The sequence below is a fragment of the Chinchilla lanigera genome, unplaced genomic scaffold (assembly GCF_000276665.1).
Source record: "Chinchilla lanigera isolate Chin_1 unplaced genomic scaffold, ChiLan1.0 scaffold00029, whole genome shotgun sequence".
Taxonomy (NCBI): Eukaryota; Metazoa; Chordata; class Mammalia; order Rodentia; family Chinchillidae; genus Chinchilla; species Chinchilla lanigera.
Window position 1 is genome coordinate 9,539,554 of NW_004955430.1, and position 23,437 is coordinate 9,562,990.

General features: G+C 35.5%; 1 protein-coding gene across 4 annotated transcripts in view; it reads right to left on the bottom strand.

Annotated features, from left to right (window-relative positions):
* Tbc1d5 (TBC1 domain family, member 5) overlaps nucleotides 1-23,437 on the bottom strand; it is a 554,846-nt gene that overhangs the window by 127,689 nt on the left and 403,720 nt on the right. For all 4 annotated transcript variants that reach the window (XM_005387456.2, XM_013515658.1, XM_013515660.1 and 1 more), the window contains 2 exons: nucleotides 16,856-16,998; nucleotides 2,598-2,704 (listed from right to left, as the gene is read on the bottom strand). In XM_005387456.2, coding sequence (XP_005387513.1) covers nucleotides 2,598-2,704; nucleotides 16,856-16,998 — 250 coding nt within the window. The remainder of the gene's footprint in view (nucleotides 1-2,597; nucleotides 2,705-16,855; nucleotides 16,999-23,437) is intronic.

A 23,437-nucleotide genomic window follows, 5' to 3' on the forward strand; every position in this document is an offset into this window, starting at 1 on the left:
GTTTAAACATTGCATTGTTTCCCTGGTGTGATAAACCTAAAGGGTAAATAAGGCCCAAAATGTATAATAGATGTTGTGACATAGGAAGAAAAATGTTCAAATGGGAAGGGGAATAAGTGAGCAGGGAGGGGGATAGGGAGGGAGAGAAAAAAGAAAAAGAAAATAGAAGAAAAAAATGGAAACAACCTTTTAGTTTTGGCTTTTTGTGATGGAGTCTCACTATGCAATTCAGGCTAGCCCTGAACTCACTTCGTAGCCCAGGCTGGCCTCATGCTCAAAGCACTCCCTGCCTTAGCCTCTCAAGTGCTGGCATTACAGGGCATGCACCACTATGCCTGACAAAGCTTTTTTAAATAAGGAGGGAAAGTTGGGTTGAGGGGAGGGAACTGGGGGAAAAAGAAATCAGAAGATATAAGCATATATGCATTTCCTATGATGAATGTGATCATTATGTATATCTAAAATGTACCAATAAAGTTAATTAAAAGAAAAAAAAAAACAAAGCTAGTCCTTTATAGATAAAGAATGCTCTGGCTGGGTGGATCAGAGGTAATTTCATAATATTACAAAAAAGGAGATCAAGGCTCAGCAAACATAATTTTCCCAAAATAATGAAGATGGCTGGTGGTTGAGGCAAGGCTTGACTTATATTCCTAATTCTTAACTCTGTTGATTCCCTGGGAAACACTATATTGCCATGAATCTACATTAAACCTATGATAAGTGGCATTAGTTATCACTTGGAATTATGAAATAATGTCAATGAGTCAGCTATTACATACACGTAAGTGTAACTCCTGCTTTACTGGGTTAGCCATTTGAAAGCTCCTAAGGTTGCACAGCTTTCCTACTGATATTATTGTTTCATGCACTCGCTGTCATGAGCCTTGTGAGCATACCTCCTTCATCTTTCCCAGTTTCTTAGTCTCCAAATTATCAGTGTAAGGTCCCATATTTGAACCAATAGCTTGAGCATGTTTTTACATGGTAAGACACTGAATATAGAGGCCATGAATTATCCTTTTTAGATAATAATGCTACCATTTTTTCTCTTAAGCCTTAAACAATGTACCTTTAATACTAGTAGAATTTGGTTCATTAAATTCTATCATGGATACTATTGACATTAAAAATTACTTTATGAAAACAACATGAACATGAGAGCGCAATTAGATTCTACTAATATGGATGGACTTAGTATGAAGAACTGTGAAATTAAGTGAGTGATTCACAGGAAGATCAACATATTTAGCTGGGGAAAAATTAATAAGATCAATAGATTTTTATAATATATTACTTCTTCCTCCATTAAATCACACAAATGACACAAGTAAGGAATTCAAATTGCTGTTTTGCATTTTTTTCCACTCTATGCAGAGTTTGTCTTAAGTTTGTAGATCCAAAAGCATACCTCATGGACCAGCAACATCATCTTTATGCCTCTTGTAAAGAGGAATCTTATTTTTTTTGGCAAAAAATATTCCCACAACTTACATATACATATGAATATAAGAATATAAACATGGAACTTTAGACTTTCAGTCATACTCCTTTTATTCCAGAAAAAAATGCTTCTTTCAATATCAAAGTATACTTCTGATGTTTAATGAAATTACTTTGTGTTACAGAAATGATGTAAAAGTTCGTGTTTCTACAGAAAATAGATATAGGCACAAGGACAATTCTTTAACTCGGTCAAAGAATAAATAAAGAATATATTCAAGGGAAGAAGTCAGTAACTTAGGAAAGGGCAGAAATCCTTCAGAATCAAAATTTGTATTAAACTTGGAGACTGAAGTTGATTAGACAAGAGCTTTGGCAATAGAACCCACAGACAGACTGACTGACTCACAGACAGTTTGACAACTGCCAGTATGAATGTTGGGAGGTTGCCAAAAACCCAAAGGCAGGGATTACCATCCAGTGCCTGGCACTACAATATTCATATTTGAAGCGTTCTCTCTTATACTCCATCCAATATTTTTGTTTGGCTCAAAAGTAGCAAGAATTCACAGATTTTTTTAGATCATTAAATGTTCTTATTTTCAAGAAATATAACATTAGTTGTAAAAGAGCACACTTTTTCTCTAAGTGTAAAGAAAATTTTAATGAATTTTGTTAAGCTCAAACAGAAAAAGTCAGTTAAAAGCCTTTAAATCTTTATTTTAATATGTTATTCAATCTGAAAAATAAGAAATACATATTCATAATATGAAATAATTCCATGTTTCATTGTATCATAAACTCTTACTTGGGGGATCTGCTGTTTTGATATTCATATGGTCTCTGAGGTTATATTTGAATAAAAGTCATTCCCAGTGAGAGGTACAATGATGATAAAGTTTGCCTATAAGAACACGTAGTTGCTTAACTCTCCTTGATTATGAAGACAGGAGTGCGGAACAACCTTTTGAAGGACAAGAGATGTGTGTTCCAGTTTCTCATGACAGTGTTCACTTAATTTGCTTCCTGATTGCTGGCCAATGAGGATTCTGATTCGGGGTCTATAACTTAGACAAATTCTGTCATTAGGCAAATTCCACATCAGGAATTCTTACTCAACTTAATATTGTGTATATGTTATTGAAAGAGCTTACCTTTGGGTCTCTAAGGAACAGAGCCTTAAGAATCAGTGAGTGTATATCCCCGATGACTGGGTAATGCATCAGAAGGCCAAGACAGGTCTGGTAGTTACTAGAGATCACTAAATGAGAGGGGAAAATGACTCAGATACAATGCTGTTTAAGATATTTAGTATTACTGAAAATACGAAAATAACTTTCAGTCAAAGAAAATAAACTAATAAGGCAACTGCTTTGATAAAATAAAAAGAAAGGATCCTTACCAAATGGCTTTTGAAGCAGCATACTGCATAGTTAACTACAATCTAATACGCTAATACTTATTCTCAGGGGATGTTGGAAGGAAGAGCTTCAGATAAAATTATGTGTGGGGGCTGGGGATACAACTCCGTGGCACAGAGGCTGCCTGGAAAGTGCAAGGTCCTGAGTTCAATTCCCAATTCCAAAAAAATGTGTGTAGTTTTTTGTGATGTAAATATAATGTCAGAAGCAAGCACATTTATTGCCATTTATATGGCTATGTCTAAATATCTTCAGTTTTTCTGCTTAGAAATTAACAAAATCCTTATGAATGGGAAAGAATCAGTTAATTCTCAAGAAAGAATATTTACCTTGATTATCCTTAATGATCTGTAACTATTATCTTGGTTTTTTTTTTTTGTTTTTTTTTTTTTCCGGCACCGGGAACTGAACTCACGACCTTGCACTTGCCAGGCAGGCGCTTTGCCGCTGAGCTAAATCCCCAGCCCCTTGTAACTATTATCTTATATAAATATTAATAATGTAGAATCAAAGAAAACATAATTTCTTCCAATTATCTGTCTTTCTAAAGATAAGAAGGAATTTACAAAAAGGATAGCTATACAGAAATGCTTGAGGAAAAAGTCAAAATCTTTATAGATAGGCCTGTGTTCCACAGACTTGTGTCACTTAATTTTGTTTCAGATCAACCCAGTATGAATGAAGTTCTTAAGCACATCTTTTAGGCAGGTCTGTGTAAACTACTTTATTTCTTGGCAATCTATCTATCACTGCTGTCACAGTTGGGCCCTTTAGTGCTACCTGTTTTGTGAGCCTTCCTGACGGCTCACAACATTGATTTTGAAGGAACTTTCAGTTACAACTTCCTGTAGTAATAATGGAATCTTTTTTATTAATTACTTGAAAAATGTTCCATGAGGGGGATTGATAAAAAAAACCAATGCAAGTCAAAATATAAACAATTATTTGTAATGAGAAATACCTTTGACTCTTAGGTTTTCTCCCCTTGTTCCCTGAGCAATATGGAGAAGAGAGACGGGCCTGGGCAAAACGAGTAATTATGATCTATGGGAAGAACCACTTTATCATCTTCATTTCTGTTGCTGATCTGACAGCTTCTAATTTCTTACATCTGCTTTCATTTGTAAAGCACTCGCTTATCCTACCCTTTCTGTATCTATTCAGACACTTATTTGTTCATTTTTTCCATATTCACACTCACTTACCTGTTGTCCTTTTTTTCGCTATATATCCAGAAACTAGGATAGAATGGTATACTGTTTTCATGTACAGTATTCTTTGAGAGCTAGCAAGTAAATAAAATCTAATTCATCACATAATTCAAAAATAATTATTTTCCAAAAATACTATAGTGGTCATATATATTAATACCTGGCTAAGGAAGAATTCTTATATGCTATAAGAGAAGCAAAAGGGTTTTGTGGATAGGGTTCTGGGCTCAGTGCTGTAAGAAATGGGTTTGAATCCCACGGCCCCATTTGAGCATTTCACAAAGTTGCCTAAAATGATATAAGTGATGTGACAGATGTACAGCAGCTGTTTAAAACCTGTGGGCAACCTCTGTGAGCTTAAGCTTACTCTTTTGGAAAACAACTTTCTGGTTTTAAAAAATTGCCTCTTTCATTCAATCCAATAATTATTAGCTGAGTACTTATTTCATGACAAGCTCTAAGGTAAGAAAAGATGTAGAGATAAACAAAAAAAAGGCCTTGCTCTGAAGGAAATCAAAGTACAGAAAGGAAGAGATGTTATATTAAGCAGTTATTACTACTATTTCTACTAAAATGACAACGAATTACTGAAGACTTGAAGCCATGTCCTCTGCTGTTTATCTATATTATTTAATTTAAATTAATTGCTATGACAATCTTATTATAAAGGTACAACTGTTATTCATATTTTATACATGTGACAGTTGATACTTGGAGAGATAAAGTCATTTGCTCAGATATATACAGTGATTTCTGTTGGAGCAGGATTTGAAATTCTGAATACTAGCTTCAGGATACATATTCTACAAATATAAGGTTGTGCTCTGAAAGGACACTGTTGTACAAGTCAAGAGACATAATGGGTGTGACTATCAGTAGCAGAGTCACTTTGCATTACTATTATTTTGCGGCAGTTTAAAATAGCTTAGAAGGTCAGTATAACCCACTATATAGAACAGCCTGATATAGACAGAAATTTATTTGGAGGGACAGGAACAATAATACTATGTTATTAAACGTGTGAGCTTAAGCAAGCTGATTACTTCTTCTGACACTTTATCTTCCCATTTATAGAACAGAGGCTGTGAAAACTCGAGTCATGTCACACTGCAACAAAGTGCAGCTGAAGGGTACCAAAGAAGGACCTTCTTGCCTGTTTGCCCGTAAAGGGAACTCCCATAAAGAACTTTCCCAAAAAGAACTTTTCAGTTAAGCCACTGCTATGAAGACTCCCTGAGCAACAGCCAGTACTACCAAAGAACAAGCACCACTGACTTTGCTAAGTCCTGTAGCCATGGTCTTTGTTTCAAAAACAGCCTACATGGACTTCTCTTGCTTGCTTTAAAAGCTTACCCTTGTCACAGTCCCTTCTATGTGCCTATGGTCGACCACAGCATGCAATCCCAGGTTGCAATCATTATTATTTTTGAATTAATTCTTTATTTTTTAGTTTTTCTGCCGCTCATGTTTGGTTGACAAAACAATAATGCTTACTTTACCCTACAGTTTCTGTAAAGATGGCACTGGTGCAATACATTTCCTTGTTTTGAATAATTCTTTGTTGATGAATATTCCTATCTCTTCTTAAGAGGCCTACACTTACTCTGAAGTGGTCCAAAGGAGTTGGTTTGTATAGTTTCCTAAGTAGAAACAATGTTAAAAAAATAGTAAAATCTGTAATAGATAAGCAGAGAATGTGACTGGAGAAAGTTTAAAGCAATATGAGTTAAAATAAAAATAGCTTCTTAAGCACTTATAGCAGTGATGGCGAACCTTTTTAGAGATGAGTGCCCAAACTGCATCCTAACATGCATGAACAAAAACCAAACTGTATGTGAAACACTTCAAAGAATCAACAACTGGGATCTCATCCTACCGAAAAGTTTCTGCACATCTAAAGAAATCACCAGCAGAATAAAAAGAAAACCCACAAACTTGGAAAAAATTTTAGCTGACTGTCCCTCAGACAAAGGGCTTCTATCCAGAACATATAAAGAATTAAAAAATATCAGCCCCCTAAAATTCAAAGACCCAATCCAAAAATGGGCAGCTGAGATGAATACACACTTCTCAGATAATGAAATACGAATGGCAAATAAATACATGAGAAAATGTTCAACATCATTAGTCATTTGAGAAATGCAAATTAAAACAACATTGAAGGGCTGGGGATTTAGCTCAGTGGCAAAAGCGCCTGCCTGGCAAGCGCAAGGTTGTGAGTTCAGTTCCCGGTACCGGAGAAAACCCAAAACCAAAACAAAACAAAACAAAACAAAAACAACATTGAGATTCCACCTTACCCCAGTAAGAATGGCTAGCATTAAGAAATCAACCTATAATTCTTACAGTTAGCTGTAAATTGGTGCACAGAACAAATAATAACTTAAACATGAAATAAAAATAAGCTAAAAAAAAGGAAACCCTACAGCCTTCTCATAATTTATTTTCCTTCACTGAAAATAATGCCAAGGTGCAACTGCCTTGTAAGGTGTCTCATACACAAAAGACATTCAACAAATGTTACATGCTCTGAAAAGAAACTGTTAATGGTCTACAACATTCAGGAAAAAGTGCACAATTAGCACTAGTGATGTTTTCAACTAAACCAAATGTGTGAACTAAAGAACTTAGTAGCCCTTTACAGAGTATTCTACCCAACAACAGCAGAATACATATTATTCTCAGTAGTGCATGAGACATTCTCTAAAACGGACCACATGCTAGTACATAGAACATGCTTAAGTAAATGCAAAGGAATTGAAACTATCCTACACATATTATCGGACCATACAGCAATGAAACTGGAAATAAATGATAAAAGAAATCACAAAAGCTCCATAAACACATGGAAATTAAATAACACCATCCCGAACAACCAATGGGTCACAGAAGAAATTAAAGTAGAAATTAAACACTATTTACAATCAAACAAAAATGCAGATACAAGCTACCAGAACCTGTGGGATGCAATGAAAGCAGTCCTCAGAGGGAAATTTATAGCAGTGGATTCCCACATCAGAAAAACAGAAGGAACACAAATAAACAACCTTATGTTACACCTCAAACTTCTAGAAAAAGAACAGCAAGTTAAGCCCAAAGCTCAAAGAAGGGAGGAAACTGTACAGACCAGAGGAGAAATGAACTCAATTGAAACTAAAAAAATAATACAAAGAATTAATGAATGAAAGAGTTGGTTCTTTGAAAAATAAATAAAATTGATAAAACCCTAGCCAACCTTACCAGGAAAAGTAAAGAAAAAACTCAAATCCATGCAATAAGGAATGAAAGGGGTGATATCACTACAGATTCTATAGAAATTCAGAAGCTTGTCAATACCTACTTTGGAAATTTTTACTCTCATTGAATAGGAAACACAGAAGAAATGGACAGATTCCTAGATACATATGAATTACCAAAGCTGAATCAAGAAGATATAAAAATCTCAGATAACCCAGTATCAGCCAGTGAAATTGAAAATGTAATGAAAAATTTATCAACAAAAGACAGGCCTAGGTCCTGATGGATTCACAGCTGAATTCTACAAGAAATTTAGAGAAGATTTAATACCAATTCTTTTCAAACTCTTTAAAGAAATAGAAAGGGAAGCAATTCTCCCAAACTCATTCCTGGAGGCAAGTATTACCCTGATACCCAAACCAGAACTAACCAAAAAAGAGAACTACAGGCCAATCTCCCTAATGAACATAGATGCAAAAATTCTCAACAAAATACTAGCTAATAGAGTGCCGCAAATCAGCAAGAAGGTAATACACCATGACCAAGTGGGATTCATCCCAGGAATGCAGGGATGGTTCAATATACAAAAATCAATCAATGTAATACACTGTATCAACAGAGTTAAAAACAAGAATCACATGATCATCTCAATAGATGCAGAAAAAGTTTGTGATAAAATCAAACACTCATTCATGATAAAAACCCTACAGAAAATTGGCAGAGATGGACTTTACCTCAATCTGATAAAAGCCATCTATGACAAACCAACAGCCAACATCATACTAAATGGACAAAAACTAAAAGCTTTCACTTTAAAATCAAGAATAAGACAAGGATGTTCACTGTCGCTACTCCTATTTAATATACTTCTGGAAACAGGCACAGCAAGTAGAGAAAAGACAGAAATAAAGGGAATAAAGATAGGAAAGGAACAAGTGAAATCATCACTATTTGCAGATGACGTGATACTCTACATGGAAGACCCCAAAAACTCCACCAAAAGGCTCCTGGAATTAATCAACAAATTCAGTAGCATAGCTGGATACAAAGTCAACATTCAAAGATAATAGCATTCCTACACACAAACAATAAACATACTGAGAGAGAAATAAGGCAAACCATACCTTTCACAACAGCATCCAAGAAATTGAAATACTTAGGAATTAATCTAACAAAAGAAATAAAAGATCTATACAGTGAAAATTAATTACTCTGAAAAAGGGGATTGAAGAGGATTTCAAAAAATGGAAGGATATTCCTTGCTCATGGATTGGAAGAACCAACATTTTGAAAATGGCCATACTTCCAAAACTGTTGTACAGATTCAATGCAATTCTGATGAAAATACCATTGGTATACCTCACAGACCTAGAAAAAATATTCCAAAACTTCACCTGGAACCAGAAGAGACCTAGAATAGCAAAAGCAATCCTGGGAATCAAAGGCAAGGCAGGATGTATCACAATCCCTGACTAGAAATTATACTACAAAGCTACCGTGATAAAATCAGCATGGTATTGGCAAAACACAGACCCGAAGATCAATGGAACAGAGTAGATGATGCAGACACAACCACAAAGACACTCAGCCACCTTACCTTTGACAAAGGGGGCCAAACGTGTTCACTGGAAGAAAGATAGCCTCTTTAAGACATGGTGCTGGCAAAACTGGCTTTCCACATGCTGAACCAGATCCAAGCCTATCACCATGCACAAAAATAAAGTCAAAATGGCTTAACAATCTCAATATCAAAACAGAAACACTAGCTGTATTGGAAGAGAAAGTTGGTGGAATTCTTGAAGACATAGGAGCAGGTAGAGAGTTCATGAACAAAAACAAAATTGCAAGGGAAATACTTCAAAGAATTAAAAACTGGGAAGTTATCTTATTGAAAAGTTTTTGTACATCAAAAGGAATCACCCACAGGGTGAAAAGAAAACCCACAAATTGGGAAAAAAATTTTAGCCAACTGTCCTTCAGACAAAGGACTCCTGTCTAGAACATATAAAGAATTAAAGCTGGGCGTGGTGGTGCACCCCTGTAATTCCAGCACTTGGGAGGCTGAGGCAGGAGGATCATTGTGAGTTTGAGACCAGCCTGGGCTACAAAGTGAGCTCAAGGCCAGCCTGAACTGCATAGGGAGACCCTGTCTCAAAAAGACAACAAAACCCAAAACAAAACAAAACAAAAAACAATAAAAAGAATGAAAGAAAATCAGGCCCCCCAAATTCAAAGATCCAATCCAAGAATGGGCATCTGAGATGAATACTCACTTCTCACATGAAGAAATACAAATGGCAAATAAATTCATGCAAAAATATTCAATGTCATTAGTCATTCAAGAAATGCAAATTAAAACAACATTGGGATTCCATCTCACCCCAGAAAGTATCGCTGTCATCAAGAAGTCAACCCATAACAAATGCTGAAGGGGCTGTGGGGAAAAAGGAACTCTTCTGCACTGTTGGTGGGAATGTAGACTGGTGCAAGCACTATGGAAAGCAGTTCTGAGATTCCTCTGATTAGAGGTCCCACTCAACCCCTCCTGGGTATTTTTCCAGAAGAACTGAAAACATCATACCACAGTGATATATGTGCACCCATGTTTATAGCAGCGCAATTTGTTAATAGTTAAATCTTGGAAACAACCCAAATGTCCATCAACTGGGGAATGGATAAAAAAGATGTGGTATTTTTATACAATGGAGTATTACTCAGCTATAAAGAAAGATAAATTAGAGGCTTTTATAGGTAAATGGATGCAGCTAGAGACCCTACACATAAGTGAAATAAATGAGATTCACATGTGTAAACATTGTATTTCCTCCCTATTATAAGAACCTGAAAGAGTAAATAAAATCTGAAAGGCACAATAGATATTGTAAAAGGGAAAAGAAACTGCTCAAATGGGAAGGAGCAGCTGGGATGAAGGAGGGGAGAGGAAAAAGAAGGTAGAGAAAAAAATATGTATCTATATACACAGGATAGCTAGGATAATTGGACTACTAATATCTGTTGCTTTATTGAAAGGAATTGTTAATGAGTAATTGTTTGATCAGTCTTGCCTGTCTATATCTGGTTATATGTGCAACTATTTTGAAGATGACATTATGTAATATAACAACCATTGTTAATATCCTATCACCATTGATGGAGACCACTATGAAGCAGACCTGAGCAGGACTTAAATTAACCAACTGGCTTTTAATGTTCACTTGTAAATCTGTCCAAAGCCTAGGCTCCTTATCTGGAAATGGTGGACTCATAGTAAGTGAACCTCTGTGAGTCACTAGTCCCTACTAAAACCTGTACTGGTGGATGAAACCAGAAAGCCTTAAAGGATAAGACAAGATCACAGCCAAGGACACCTGTATCAGATCTCAATTAGATAAACACTATAGCCTCAGGCATCTCATTCTTCAGTGGATTAATTTAATACCTTATTTAGAGAAGTCCTTGAGTAGTTCTGCCCTTCTTGAGTATTTCCCTCCCTTCTTCTGATAAATATGGGCCACCCAGAGAAAGTTTTGGTCTTGGCCCTGAGAGAATCTCGAATTCTGTGAGAGGGCTTTGATCCTCCTGGAGCCCTGAAATCATTCCATTTGCCTCCTCTTATTTAGCCTTTGCTGTACACTCATTCAGGAGATTGCGGACTTATCAGCCCTCAATAACTAAGGGATATTATTAACCCCATACATCATGTTTTGAAATTCTGTATCATTTTTATTGTTCTCTATGCTGTTTTGTTTATGTATTTGTTTTTGTTATTTTGGGTTCTTTTTTCTTACCACTTTGCAAGCTTAATATAACTTAGAAAGAATATTTTAATCAAAGGTCCAAGAAGTTGTAATTATTTTTTTTGAGACAAGGTCTTGCTATGTAATTCAGGCTAGCTTTGACCTCACTATGCAGCCCAGGCTGGCCTTGAACTTGCATCTTTAAATAATCAGTGCTGCCAATTATAAGCCAGTAAATAACCAAGCATCCATGTGGACAGTTTCCAGTGGTTAGAATGTGGGTATAGGAGAAACAACACTGTATTAGGAAAATCAGAATGATAGTATGTAGCTCCAGGAGTGCCACTGGCAGCAGCTTTGAAATTGAAAGCAAATAAGCACACAGGCCTCAATTTTCTCTACCTTGTCTATTACTATCTACTGAGGGAATAAAATGAGATAATTTAATATAAAAAACTAAAGTCTTTTAATGGAAGTTATTAACACTAAGATAATAACTTCAGGCATATTCTCAGAATCAGAGCCTATGATGGTTAAGATTAACTGTTAATTTGATTGGCTTGGTCGATACTTGGGGATTAGTAAAACACACTTCTGTGTGTGCCTGAGTGGGTCATGAAGGTATAATCTTGGGTACTATATTTGGTTTCTGGATCCTTTCCCTTCACTGTTCCTCTCTTGTATTTTGCTCCCTGCTGCTGCAAAGTAAGCAGCTTGCTTTACCATACCCCTTCCAGTATGATGTATTTGCCTTGGAGCCAGCTTACTATGGAATGAACCCTCTGAAACTATGGGCCAATATTAAAACTCTCCTTAAGTTGTGGGTATCAGTATATTGTTCCAGGGACAGAAAATCTGGCCAATATAGACCCTAAGTCCTATTACTTTCATATCTCCAGAATGTCATGGAAATGAAGCCTGAAAATATTTGGTGGACATTAAGCTTTTTTATTTTTTTTTAAATGGTAACCTTGATTCATAGATTTGCCTCTTTTTTAGTTCAAGTGATGGAAAAACCATAGGTCAAGAATTAGTTAAATCTGATACACTTTATCTCATTTTGGGTTGTGCATTTTGTATGCATGTTTGTGGAGTAGTGTACTCATGGCCTTGCACATGTGCAGCAAAAGTTTTGCATCAGCTAAGATCTTAATAAATTGCCCAGGCTGGCCTTAGTGAAACTAAGTTTTATTTGGAATGCTGAAGCTAGCAATTGTCTAATTTTTCCCACTCTTGACCATAGCCTACAACCACCTAATTAGTACTGGCCCCCTATTGATTCTACCCTATTAACTCTGTTCTGTGTCCTCTTTCCCTCTTGTTGCTCCCCTAGTTTTTTCCTCTTTCCTGAGGAATACTGTCTCCCTTTCCCACTAAATCTAGCCCCCCAGGACTAACTCCTGGCCCTGCAACCTCCACAGCTAAGGTACAGGACCACCCTCATCCCTGATTTTGCTTGTAAACCATTCCGTCCTATCTTGATTTTCTTTTGAAGTTCATGGTGTGCATCTAGATATTTTTCATGTCTCTTCATCACTATTTTCTAGGTACCATGATTTCTGGCAAACAGCAGGAATTCAATATATACTCTTCGAATGGTTGGTTCTTTGAATAAATGATTGAATAAAAGTTGTTTTCTTATTTACTCTTCTGTAGTTGTTGAAGGTTTTGGTGTTTGGCTGTCAGAGCTACAGATTTAATTTTACAAACAGGTATTTGTTAGGTAACGGCATAAGGGTACATCTGATTGTCCTAAAAAGAAGACTGGTCTAATTTGAAACCCATTCTGTAGTCTATTTTTCTTTAATCTTACCTGAGTCCTGAGCACAGCTGGAAAAAAGCACAACCTTAGTTAGCATTTACGCCAGACTTGCCCTACACTTGTCAGCCATATTTCCAAGCCTACCAGTCACTCTTCCTAAATCCGTGGCCCTAGACTACCTCATTCACAGGGGATGACCTTGGCTCTCCACTTTTAGTATTTTCCCTCTATAACAGGTCTATTTCTGAAATAAGCCTAGTGCCCTTGAAAGATTGGCACCATTTTTTAAAAATCCCTACTCCACAGCCAGTCTTCCAGTCTTCCCATTGTTTACTATTGCCTCTGAGCCCTTGTTTTCTCAACTATCTCTCAAAAAACATTTGCTTAATGATTTATTATGCAATTGCTCTGGCATATACTGTAGGGAAACCAAAATGGACAAAATCTTACCTCTAGCTGGAGAATGACGGAGGGCATAGCAGGTGTGAAGAATGGAATAATAAGCAAGTAAAAGTTATTAAAAAAAGATGATTTTTCTGCTCAGAGACCTCAGCCATGGAACAGGAGGGAAAAAACTAGTATTGGCTCTTGACAGAGAAACTCAGACTGACTTGTGAAGTAAACCTCTTCACCAGTTCTCTACAAGTTCCAACATACACTAGTCTCATTCTAAAGACAATCATCCAACTTTCTTTGCCTCTAAATTTACCATCTTGCTACATGGTTCTTCCCTAGTCTTTTCTCCATATTTAAAGATTACAAATGCCATCACTTTTTTTTACTTGATCATCCTTTCAGTTGAATGAGCTAAAGAAAAAGAGCTAAAGAAAAAGCTTTTGTACTTCCTAATTTTCAAGTTACTCTTCAATCTGCTGTAATCCAAGGTTCTGCTCTGCCACTTTATTAAGTTGACTCCAGCAAAGGACAATTCAATGACTGTCCCTTCACAGTATCAAATCTGAGTGGATTTTCCTTGCCTTATATTACTGTACCATTTTTCCTTCTTGGCTCAGACCATACAGTCTTGGAGCTTATATTACAAACACTTGCTTGGCTTTTCCTCTTCCTATGCCTCTGAGCTAAAGTCTGACTTCCACTGTTGCCCACATTCTCTTTCTGTATATATCCACTTAGGCAGACTGAGTATATAAATTTTATCATCTTAACATTATGCTTTTGTGAGTGAAAGTGTGCAATATTAATAATTACTACTCTGGGAGAACATATGAAAACTAAGACTACTGTAAACAAACTAGATAGTATCATCTGATTCTTAGGAGATCACATTTATTCTTATGCTGCTAACTAATAAATACCTGTTGTTTGTTAAATTAAATCTGTAGCTATGATACTGATAGCGAGTTTTATTTTCTAAATATTCAGGCAATGATTTCCTACAGGTATATCAAACTTAGCCTGGCCAAAATTCAATTAATTGTCTGTTTATCTAAAACCTGCTAATCCTTATATTTTCTACAAAATGATCCAATAATTTAATGCTCCAAAGAGAGGACTGTTCCAGATTTCCCATTTTCCCTCATCTATAATATTTAAATATTAAGCTATGCTAATTTTAGCTCAGAATATTGCTCTAATTCACTGTTTTTCCACTGGACTACTTTCATAAACTTTTATCTGATCTCCTTGCTCTAGTATTTTCTCCTTCAAGTTCATTTTCCATACTACTGCTAGCATGATTTAAAAGTAGTCATACTTCTGCTTTAAATCTTTCAATAATTCTCTTATCAATTTTAGGTTAAACACTTTCATCATGATTCCACTTGTTCACTTTTTCAGTCTCATAACCACTCCCCTCCTTCCCTCCCTCCCTTTGTACTCTGCTAATATCTAGTACTAGCAGGTCCTAGTACTTTATAAACACACACACACACACACACACACACACACACACACACACACTGCTGTCCTTTAAGAGGCTTCTCACTTCCCGGCCTTTGTCTATGTTATTTCTTCTGCCTAGAATAAAAATCCTCTTATTTGGCTTGCCAATACCTATAAAGTTATTTCTAGTTTCACAGCTGACATCTCTCCTTGAATTTTTACAGTATCTGACCTCTCAACCAAAGCATCAGGCACATTCATTTGAAATGATTTACATCATTCTTCCCTGCTAGTTGGTAAGCTAATTTAGGACGGGGCAACCTTAAATACCTAAGAAATAGTCTTTCTACTTTAGGAGATACCTATCCACTGTTAAAGGATTTAACCAAAATTGAAATGAATAAACAACTTCATTACTTCTGCACTTTTCCACATGTGCCCATATTTATAAAATCATCAGTGGAAAGATTAAAAATGCATAAGGGTTTCAGCTGCCAAAATTTGTCATATTTTATGAAATTAAAAAGCATTTATCTGAGGGGATATAGCTCAGTGGTGCAGTGCCTGCCTGGCAAATGCGTGGTCTTGAATTCAACTCCCCATACCAAAAATCCCCCCAAAAAACAAAAAAAACATACACACACCAAAGTGAGTTGATTTTAGCATAGAAGACAGGATAATTAAATTAGCTACATACGGGTGATGTGCCAATGTTGTAAAAACAGCAAATTGTTAATTGTTTAAGATCAGAGAGTCAGAATACTTTTCAATAGTATGACATGCGAAGTATTATGAAATTATCCAAAAATATTTTTTTTTCTAACAACAGATCTCTCTCTCATTTTTTTTTTGAGATAGTGCTCAGTAAGTAGCCTAAGCTGTGTTTCAATTTGTGATTCTCCCATATCATTATCACAGAACACTAGAATTACAGATGATAGGTCTCCTTTTTATTTACTAAAAAAGAAAGGTATTAAATATCCAAAATTAGTATTAAATATCCAAAATTATCCAATGATCCATAATATCCAATTTGGATATTAAATTTCCAAAATTCCAGTATCAATCATATCTACCCAAACATCCTTCTCTATTTTCTAGTTGTCTTCTCTCATTATTTTCATGTTCTTATAGGTTCTGAAAAGAAGGAACTTTTACTTTGTCTATCAAAACCCAAACTATCTGACCTTCCAGGCACAGGAAAATAATCTTACGGTTTTTGGATAAAATGTAGTGATCTTGTCATTTATTTATTCCAAGCAGTTTTGAGGAAATTTTAAAAAGTATAATCTAAAATTTTAAGGAATATTAGCATTACCAGAGGCACAACAAGAACATCTGGCATAACTGGTATTCAATGAACAAATAAAGACACCCATATAGCAATTTAACAGTCATGATTAAGAACTACTCCAAATAGTATATGGTTTTTTTGAAAAGTATTACTTTTAGAATAGTTTTCTATTTTCTGATTCAATCACAGCACTTGGTGCAATCTTTTCTAATTACATTTTGGCTTACAATCTTGTTTTGTGAACTGTGACTATTTTTCTGAGAAGGAAAATAATTTGAGGCATTTTGAAATTTAAAACATGCTCTGGAACTTTCTTCAAGCTGAGAAATTTTACAGTATTAGGTACATATTAGCTTTCTGGTTAGGGTGAGCACCCTAAGGTAAAACTGAGATGTGAACACATCTACGATTATAGTAGAATGAGTGACAAATTTTGTTAAAATTTCACTGGGAGCAAATCATATTCTTTCTCTCTCTCTCTCTCTCTATATATATATATACATAGTTTTGTTTTTAATTGGCAAGGCACTGATACTATAAAAACAGCTCCAACATCACAATAAATACCTGTAAATACTCAGTATATGTCAGAAGGTGGAGCTCTAAACATATCTGAAATACTGACGTTTTGCATGTATTTCACAAATATGTATAAGACTAAAGCAAGAATAAAGTCTTCAGAAAAATAGTTTTAAAGAATATTTCAGTTCTTTCAAGATAAAATCACTCACATTTCTTGACATGACTAACAAAAAAGTTTTAATGTTTTCCTTTGAAATTTTAATATTTACTATAAAAATTTAGGTAAATGTGAATCAGTCAATAAAATATGAAGTACATTTAAAACACAAAACATTTTTGAAAAATAAAGCCACTTGTCAAATGTAGGTAAAGTCATTAAAACTTACAAGCATCTCGGATGTAGAGTAGCATGGCTATGAAGATATAGTCAACTAAACTCAGGCTAAGGCCATCTGCAAATAAGGCATCCCAAACCACAAGCAGGTCCTGCAGAGGGAACTCCCTTCCAAACAGTAGCCGAACCCACCGTCTGCAGATAAACAAAATCAACATTTAGAAAATAATACTTCTGACAGCAATATGCAGAGTACATTTTATCATGTACTTACATTTTCTCATGTAATTGAGAAAATTATGATTTATTAATTTAGCAGAGAAAACATTATATATCAAAATATATTAGTGGATATAATAGGTTTTGAACAAACATAAAAAGATAATACGGTAAAATCTAAGTTTTAAGCCTTTAAAATAATTTTACAATTTTATACTAAGTCATAATCATTAAATTTTATTTCTGTGTGATAAAATATAATATTATGCTGAAATATGTAGATTTTTTTGCATTTAACTGAAATCACGAATCCTCAAAAAAAAAAGGGAGACAAATATATAGTAGTCTAGCAGGTACCTCATATGTAAGATTATGAGTGAAAAACAGTTTTCTGAAATGTTATGGTCTTTTTCATGATCTACTGATTTTTTGTTAATTTACAAATGTTTAGATGACAAATTAATATAGCAAAACTTAGAAAACTTACTTTACTCTAGTTTTGAATATTCCTTTTAAAATTAACTATGGAGGAAATCAGTACTCTAGGTATTTATTTTTAGGTCAAGTTTAAACAGTTATCTTAATCAAAATATAGTGATACTTAATTTTTTAGTGATACTAAATTATGGCTTGTGGTAAGATGTCCCCCCAAAGCCTCATGTAGTCATAAGTGGTGCTTTTTCAGAGATGGCTACATCTATAGTATGTGACACTGGGATTTATTCATGGTGCAACGCTAGGATCAGGGGTACTAAGATTAAGGGTATGAAGGTAGGTAGCCTGGATAAGATATAAGGGGCAGAAAGAGCTACTGGTGTTCCCCTGTTGCTCTGTTACCTTCTGCCCACCACAAGTTATTTCTCCTCTGCAATGCTTGTCTGCCATGCCACTGTTTTGGAGCCAGCTGATTATGTACTGAAACCTCTACAAACAGTAAGCTAAATAAACATTTCCTGTCTTAACTGGTGGGTGCTAAATATTTTGTCTTGTCAATGAGAAAAGTAACTAAGACAGAATTTGGTACCAAGAGACGTAGGTTCATTGCTGTGGACTGCACCTGCTCATGTGCTTCAGGAACCTTTGGGACTTGCTTGTGGGAAGAGTTAGGAAAGGTTTAGAATGCTGGCTGAAAAAGTGGAGCTGGAACATCTTAGGCTATACTTTTGGGAGGTTCTTGTCAGACCTCAGAAGACTAGAATGGTGACAGAAATGATGCTGGTAAAGACCAGGCTTGGGAGATTTCTGCTGGGAAGAAGGACTGCATTGGCTGTTGGACTCCAGAAAATGTATGTTATGGCTTAGCAAAAAGTTTGTCTGATTTTGCTTGTGTCCAGGGACTTTCCCTGAGACTGTAATTAAGGTGGGCAGACAAACTGATCTGGCAGAAGAAATTTCAAGGCAATCTAATGTTTGAGGCCATGGCATGGTTGGGGGCTTTTAGCAGGATCTATGTTGAGAATCAAGAGCAAAGAGCACAACAGAATGATTTAAAACATTGTGAATCTAGCCAGAAGGGAAGCTCCAGGAAAGCTGTGGACTGCAAAGATAGAGCAGAGGAGATCTTGATTGCTGAGAAGAAATAGATTAGAAAAGATGGCTTGAGAGAATCACAAGAAGCAGCAGGACTCTACCTGTTGCAGTCTCCAAATTGCAAAAGTGAACGATTTTGCTTTGAGAAAAGAGCCTCAGAGCACCATGTTCCAGAATGGTGGCAGCCTAGGGAAGTTGTTCCTCAGGATTTGGTTCATAGGTGCTAGAATCCTACAGCAAAGAGAGAAGGAAGCTTGGCTACTGCTCCAGCTGGCAGCAGACCTGGTTATAATCCATATTGTGCTGGTTTTAGGCACATGCAGAATGTAGGAGTTGTGAGGTCAGGAAAGCTTTCACCCAGATTTCAGAAGAAGGCCTGGAAGGCAGGCAGTGTGCCCTTGAGAAGGCAGTGTATGAAGTTGTGAGTGTGAAGCCAAGGGGAAGTAGAGACCCTAGAAGCCTGGAGAATCCAGGAATGTACACTATCCATGGAAAGCTACAAGGAGTGAGCAAAAGCCAGCCAAAGAAAGAAGCAATGGAAGCTACAACCACCAGAAGTGCCATAAGGACATACAGAAGTGCCAGAAGCTACCCCCGCCTTTTGGAGTTTACAATTTGCCACAGATTTCTAGGGATGCTGGAAGTGGAACTGTGGAAATTAATGTTTGCCAGGCTGGATTTTGGTCTTGCATTTTCCCATTCCTTGCTATCGCCCTGTTTGTAACTTTTAGGAGGGAAATGTCTATCTTGTGTCACTGATTACTGGAAGTGTTTAACATTGTTTTTATTTGTACAGGGGCTTGTAGCTAAGAGTTTACCTTAAATCTCAGAGGACAATTTAGACTTGGACGTCTCAGCAATGTTGAAACTGTTAGGATTTTGGAAACTCTTAAGAGATGGACTAAATGCCTTTGGCATAAAGGGATGTGCATGAGTCTTTGTGGGTCAGGAGTGGAATGTTATGGCTTGTGTCTAGATGTCCCCCAAAACTGCAGTCATAGGTGGGGCTTTCTCAGAGGTGGCTTGATCTAGGGTATGTGATACTGGGAGTGATTCAAGGTGCAGTGCTAGGATCAAGGGCACTATGATTAAGGGTGTGAGTGCTACCTGCACTAAGGGCAGGTAGCCTGGATAAGGGTACAGGCTACCTGCCCTGAACCCTTATTCTAGGGACAGATAGAACTATGGTGTTCCCTTGTTGCTCTGTTACCTTCTGCCCACCATAAACTGTTTCTCCTCTGCTATGCTGTCTGCCTTGACATCCTGTCTTGGAGCCAGCGGATTATGAACTGAACTTCTACAAGTGGTGAGCGAAATCAACCTTTCCTCCTTTAACTTGTGGGTGTTGGGTATTCTGTCTCAGCAATTAGAAAAGTCACACAGCTTGAGACAAATGTATCTCACAGGTAAGGTATCCTTCTAGAGGTATTTTTCATGTTGATTTTATGGCCAGGCAAATAAATATGCCACAGAACAGATATAAGTAATAATAAAAATACTAACTAACATTTGTATGAAACTGTATACATAAATAGTGACAATTTAGAATGCTAAGTTATCTAATGCTTACAAGAAAATAATTTGGTTTGATTTGTTGTGTCCACTTCTGATTTTATCTGATGTGGATACAATTTTTTTACATAAGCCTCTTTCTAGAAACTTACTCTAGAATTTTGCGATTGTAGCATATAGCAAATAATTAAAAAATTTTAATTCCTAGTATTAAAAAATACAGAATACAAGAAATTCTTTAAAAATTTCTGAAGAGATATTACTTCTTTGTAAAATGTGAAACCAAATATAACAAATAAACCAAATATAATGTGTTAAAGTGAGTAAAAAAAAAAAAAGGAGAAAAGAATAAAATCCTTTGCTCTAGGAGTATATTTAGGGAAGAAACAAAGCTGTGATAAAACAGTATATAATCACACATACATATCACAGTTTATTAGAAGTCATGTAATCAAATACCTGAATTCATATAATCAAATTAATCAACAGAATTAGATTATATTTTCAACAGAGGTCCATTACTTAATTTTTCAGGAAAAAACCTAATATGCTTAGGTAAGATTTATCTTTTAAAACTGTTTTAGTAACTTGTATAATTTTTTTCTGACTTTGGAATCCACTGCTAAATCTTTCATATTCCATTGCTAAAATGAGGGGTCACTAACACAAAATTTACATATTTTTGTCTAAGATGCCTATGTTTAGTAACTTAGGAAAAAATTCTCCATACACTTCTGATTTTCCATTTACAAAGACTAATATTTACTATTCCAAGAAGAACAAAAATATTTCTAAATTAATTAGGCTGCTGTTCTTTCTTTTTGTTTTTTGGCTATTACTTTTAATCACAAAGAATGAACTGGTCTTGCAAAAAGTATCAGAGAAAACAGAGGGGGAAAAAACTAAAAATTTACATAGATTAAACCATTCTAGGTACCATGCAAAGGAATATCCAGGGTCTGCCAAAAAATGTATACACACTCCAAAAAAAGTATGATGTGTTTTCAGCAGATGGTGTTACTCAGATATAGGGGACCCTAGAGGATGTCATATATCACAGAAAACCCACTACACTACCAGCTCTTAGAGAAGAAATTGAAAATGCATGTGCAGCAATCTCAGTGCTGAAGGTTATCCAAGCAGCAGCTCACGGTACTAATAAATGTCTGGAAGGTAATGGCCACCACACTGAGTACCTCTTGTAATTGTAGAGACCAAAGTAACTTGTATTAATTTCATGATTTTTCATTAAATTTATTATTAAACTATTTATACAAGTTTTTCTTTTCCTGAAGTGTGTATACATGTTTTGTGGACTCTGTATTTTATATATATACATATATATATATTAGAACCAAATATATATGGAATTATACATTACAGAATTATATGTTATATAATTTTATATATTATATATGTATATGCACACATATACATACATATATAGAATATATATGCATATATATTCTATATTTATATATCTCTGTATTATCTACATATCTCTATCCCTGCACTTTTAAAGGATTAAAACAGAATGTGGTTATCATACTCATTTATTTAACACAACTGGAAGAACACTCCACCAGTGAATAAAATGAATGAAGGCTAATAAGCAACCACAAGTGAGACCACACTATCATTCCCAGTCTTCCATATAGCCCAAGTTCTCATTTTGTTACAGGAAATCATATCTTTATTATTATTATTATTATTTTTTTTTTTTGGTTTTTCTCCGGTACCAGGAACCAAACTCACGACCTTGCGCTTGCCAGGCAGGCGCTTTTGCCGCTGAGCTAAATCCCCAGCCCCAGGAAATCATATCTTTAGTTTCATCACAGATACTGCTTGAAGAGCAAAGAGGAAACAAGCTAATTTATTTTTTAGATATAATTTCTATACCTAGTATTTCCACAGTAAAATACCCAGTTATTCCTCAGACCTCTTACAGCCTTCCTGCTGATTAGGGTTGTATTAGCTTAGCTTCCACTCTTTTTTTTTTTTTTGGTTCCGGGAATCGAACTCACGACCTCGCGCTTGCCAGGCAGTTGCTCTGCCGCTGAGCTAAACTCCAGCCCCTAGCTTAGCTTCCAAAATAACCCCACAGATACACACCAGCAGCAGTCTCCCCCACAGTTATGTTGGGAGGGCTAACTGTAAATTCTAGTAATTTATACTAAATGAAATAGTTCTGTTCTTTCTGTCAAAATGTTCACATATTTAATGTATTCAAAACTGCACAAAATGAAAATCTTAAATATTTTATATTTAATACATAGTCCACAACATGCTATTTTAGAAATGTTTCATTTTTTCACTCTTGAGTTTTACCTTACTAAATACATTGGTAAAGAATTCCAGGACGAAGAGCAAATTTTGTGTGTATGTTTGTGTGTGTGTGTGTGTGTGAGAGAGAGAGACAGAGAGAGAGAAGGAAGGTATAGAAGAGGAGGGACAGAGATTTGGAAAGTTCTTTGTGATGACCTCTATATACTTCCCTAAGTGCTCTAAGTGTTGCTTACCAAATTCTTGTTAAATTCACTGTAGATCCACCTGTCATGCTACTGAGAAGCAAACGTGTAGCTAAATTAAAGTTCAGGCATTGCTTTTGGGGATGGTGGCACAAACATAATTCAGAAAATGGGGGAAACCCAGTAATGCATGGGAAAAATAAGTTATTATAGGTAACTAGTGTAACTTTTATGTAAGACAGTTAATAATTTAAAGATGGTGGGACATTAAATTAAAGTAAAATAGTTTCTTCTATTTAATTGTAGAAAAATTAAGCCAAACTGAAAATATTTAAAAAGAATTATATAACTAGTGGACTGCTATGGAACCAACAATGACCTTTTCATTAGTAATTTTTACTAAAATTAGGTTAAGTTTATACATACATTGCAACAGCACACAAAATATCCTGGACTGTTTGGGCCTTTCATCACTGAGCTTAAAAACCAAGAAAACCAAGAAAAAATTCAGTCCTTTATGGAATGAATCACAAGTAGAAATTATTTCAGTAAGCCTTTGTATTCTTAGAAAAACTTACTCTAGGAAATCACGTCTTATAAAGAAGTCACTCTTACAATTAATATGCTTTTACTGCAGTTAAAAATATTTAGTGAGAGTTTAAGTCACACTTAAGGGTAATATTAAACCTTTCTTTTACTCTTAAAGATAGTTTCCATTTAATTACTTGAACCATTAATCTTGCTTTATGTATATTACACTGCAGACTGTAATGCTCATATATATACTTGTGATAACACAATAATTCATATTTTACTAGATCTACATAGTAATTAAAATCTAAACTGAAGAAACTACGTAAAGTATTAAATTTAACTATAAACCACTGAAAGGCAGGACAGCTTCT